The 2,891-nt window shown below is 33.5% G+C and overlaps 1 protein-coding gene across 1 annotated transcript; it reads right to left on the bottom strand.

Moving 5' to 3' along the window:
• Nucleotides 1-727: 727 nt before the first annotated feature.
• Nucleotides 728-2,545, bottom strand: LOC130934538 (sugar transport protein 10-like). The gene is made up of 3 exons (XM_057864099.1): nucleotides 2,093-2,545; nucleotides 1,392-2,015; nucleotides 728-1,198 (listed from the first exon to the last, which is right to left on the bottom strand). The coding sequence occupies exons 1-3, from the start codon at nucleotides 2,543-2,545 to the stop codon at nucleotides 728-730; spliced, it is 1,548 nt and encodes a 515-aa protein (XP_057720082.1).
• Nucleotides 2,546-2,891: the final 346 nt, after the last annotated feature.

Below are 2,891 nucleotides of genomic sequence, written 5' to 3' on the forward strand. Positions count from 1 at the left end.
TATGATTAAAATAGTTCCTGATGATTTTTGTGCACAATATTTTTTTATCACCTAGGGTTAAGCTGAAAGTGGCAATTAGGAGGCACTTCGGTTGGATCGGTTTTGAACTTATTAATGGTCGTATGCATTAATTTTATGAATAATTAAAATATTAAACCTTTAATTAGTTAATTTTTTAAATTGTTTGAAGGATTTAAATTTTAAAATTAGTATTTAAAAATTAATATTTAAAACTTGAAATTTAAAATTTAAAATAAAAAATTATTTAAAAATTAACTAATATTAATTAAAAAAATTAACCTTTTAATTATACTCATAATTTTAATTAAAATTATTTATAATTTTGTAAGGACCAAAATATATTAAGAGTTAATTTTTTCAAGTGTAAAAAATAAAATAAGTTTATTAGTGTTAATTCAAGAAAAGGAAAGGAAGCCAGCAAAATTTGATGGAAATAAAATTAGGATATACTTTGATTAGCATTCATAAAATTATTTATAGAATGGTCATTTATAAAAGGCTAATTTTATGGTGCCTATGAGTTGGTATCTAAATTTAATTTAACTTGTTTGTTATAGTACATTTTTAATAAATAGATACCACCTTTTACACACCATAACATTCACCTTTATAAAATACCTTCGGTAACAACTACCAGAAGAAGTTGCTTGAAATCATTAATAGCAGGTTTATACTTGTTCCAATAAATTCTGACTATTCCTTCTAATTAATTTGAAGGAGTAGCTTCGAAATTGTTGTAAGCCCCAGCAACGAGATCTTCACATTCAGGTATATACTTGTTCCAAAACCAGTGAGACTTCCAAACATAGTTCATTTCTTCAACAGGGACGTTCTTAGTCTCAGGTAACAAGAAGGCAATAAAAATGGTCATGACAAGCACCCAAGCAGCAAAGAAGAAAAAGAGACCAAACTTGAAATGGCAAAGCAAGCTAAGAAATATTTGAGCAATGCCAAAGGTAAAGAACATGTTGATTGCCACATTAATAGCTTGGCCTGCTGGTCGAACTTCAAGAGAACATATTTCGCTTGGTACCAACCAACCTAGTGGCCCCCATGACCATGCAAATGCTGCCACATATAAACAAATAAACAACAACAGGATGTCTGCTTCTCCTTTATTAAATGATCCTTCACCATTCAATCCAAACTTCATGCCGATCATGATTCCAACCACAATCTACAGTCCATGCATGCAATAATACTCTTGCTTAGTCTCGTCATGCATGCAAATTTTGATATAAATTTATTTATATTTGAGTGGAAACTCAGGTACAATTAAGTTTACGTGAAGTTAATAATTGAGAGTTGTTAATAACTCTCAGTCATTAGTTTCACGTGAAATTAACTGCACCTGAATTTTAATCTTTTACCTGAGAAACAAGCATCTGAGCGCCACCTTCAAGAAACAATAGCCTTCTTCCAAATTTGTCTACACAGAAAACAGAGACAAGTGTAGCAAGAACATTAACACCTCCTGTGATAACTGCAGACATGAGGGAGGCATCATTGCCAAAGCCCAAAATGGTAAAAAGTACTGGAGCATAAAACATGATGACATTAATTCCGGTGAGTTGTTGGAAGAAAGGAATGAAAGAGCAGAAAGTGAGTTGTGGCCTATATTTGCGTCGTGTAATGTTCTTCCATGGATTTTCCACCTTACTAGCCGCCTCACTTGCATCAACAAGATCTTGATATTCCTCATCAACATTGTTAGTGCCACGAATTTTCTGCAACATTGTCTTGGCTTTTACATGTTGCCCTCTTTCGATCAAAGAGTTTGGTGTTTCCTCTAAGAAAAGAGACCCTACACACAGCAAAACTGCTGGCACAGCTCCAACTCCCAAAGATACTCTCCACCCATTTTGGTGCTTCGAGGTTGCATAGTTGATAAGGTTTGCACCTAGGATTCCGATTGTGATCATCATTTGAAATCCAATGTTGAGTGCTCCTCTAATTTTAGCCGGAGCCATCTCAGACAAGTAAATCGGCACAGACTATTTTAACAAACAATTATTAGTCTTAAAGAACTAACTATTAATAATGCATGTGGATTAATGATGTCATTTCTCACCTGATTACAATATCCAACACCAAAACCTAGAAATATTCGACCGATGATAAGCATTTCAACGTTAATTGCAAAGCCATTCAACAGTGCTCCAAGAAGAAAAAATAAGCCACCCAAAAACATGGATGGTTTGCGTCCGAACAATCTTGAGGTTGTGGCAGCAAAAAAAGAAGCTATTAATGCTGCAAGATACAGAGAGGAGGTGAATAATGTCAATAGCTGGTTGTCAAACTTGCAATATTGATTGGTACTGGAATCATCCAGCATTTGTTGATATACAACCGGAAAGAATTTAACCAAGAATGGTTCCATAGATGTGACTCCTCCCGTGATACCAAGATCATATCCAAAGAGAAGGCCTCCCATAGCAGCAACGAAACATGTAATTAACACGAATGCTGTCACCTTTCCCTCGTATTGTCGTCTACCACTTTCAATATAGGCACCTCCTGCCATCTTGATATGATTGTTTTTTTTATTTATATTTATGTCTAGCCTTAACTTGCTACAAGAAAACACCACTGATCTTCTACTAATTAATTATGTTTTAGCTTATTTTTTTATACTATCTTTTTTCTTCAACTTATCTATCTCACTGTTGTAGTGATGATAATAATTAATCGATAAACTATTCTTTAATTTATAGGATATTATATTCACTAAAAGATTTCTTTAAATTTCTATCTCTTTCCTTTTTTGGCCCTCCCACCTCAATGACACCAAATATGCTCTATTCACACTTGGAATACAAAATTTTTGTTATTGTGTATCTGTCAACAACCAAACATGTTTTATCCCTCTG

Source organism: Arachis stenosperma, chromosome 6 (genome assembly GCF_014773155.1).
Source record: "Arachis stenosperma cultivar V10309 chromosome 6, arast.V10309.gnm1.PFL2, whole genome shotgun sequence".
NCBI lineage: Eukaryota > Viridiplantae > Streptophyta > Magnoliopsida > Fabales > Fabaceae > Arachis > Arachis stenosperma.

Excerpts from the sequence above, each read along its gene's own strand:
- LOC130934538 (XM_057864099.1), bottom strand. The coding sequence starts at position 2,545 with ATGGCAGGAGGTGCCTATATTGAAAGTGGTAGACGACAATACGAGGGA. Across the intron at positions 2,016-2,092 it reads GTGTTGGATATTGTAATCAG|TCTGTGCCGATTTACTTGTC; the intron begins GTGAGAAATGAC and ends TTGTTAAAATAG. Across the intron at positions 1,199-1,391 it reads CTCAGATGCTTGTTTCTCAG|ATTGTGGTTGGAATCATGAT; the intron begins GTAAAAGATTAA and ends CATGGACTGTAG.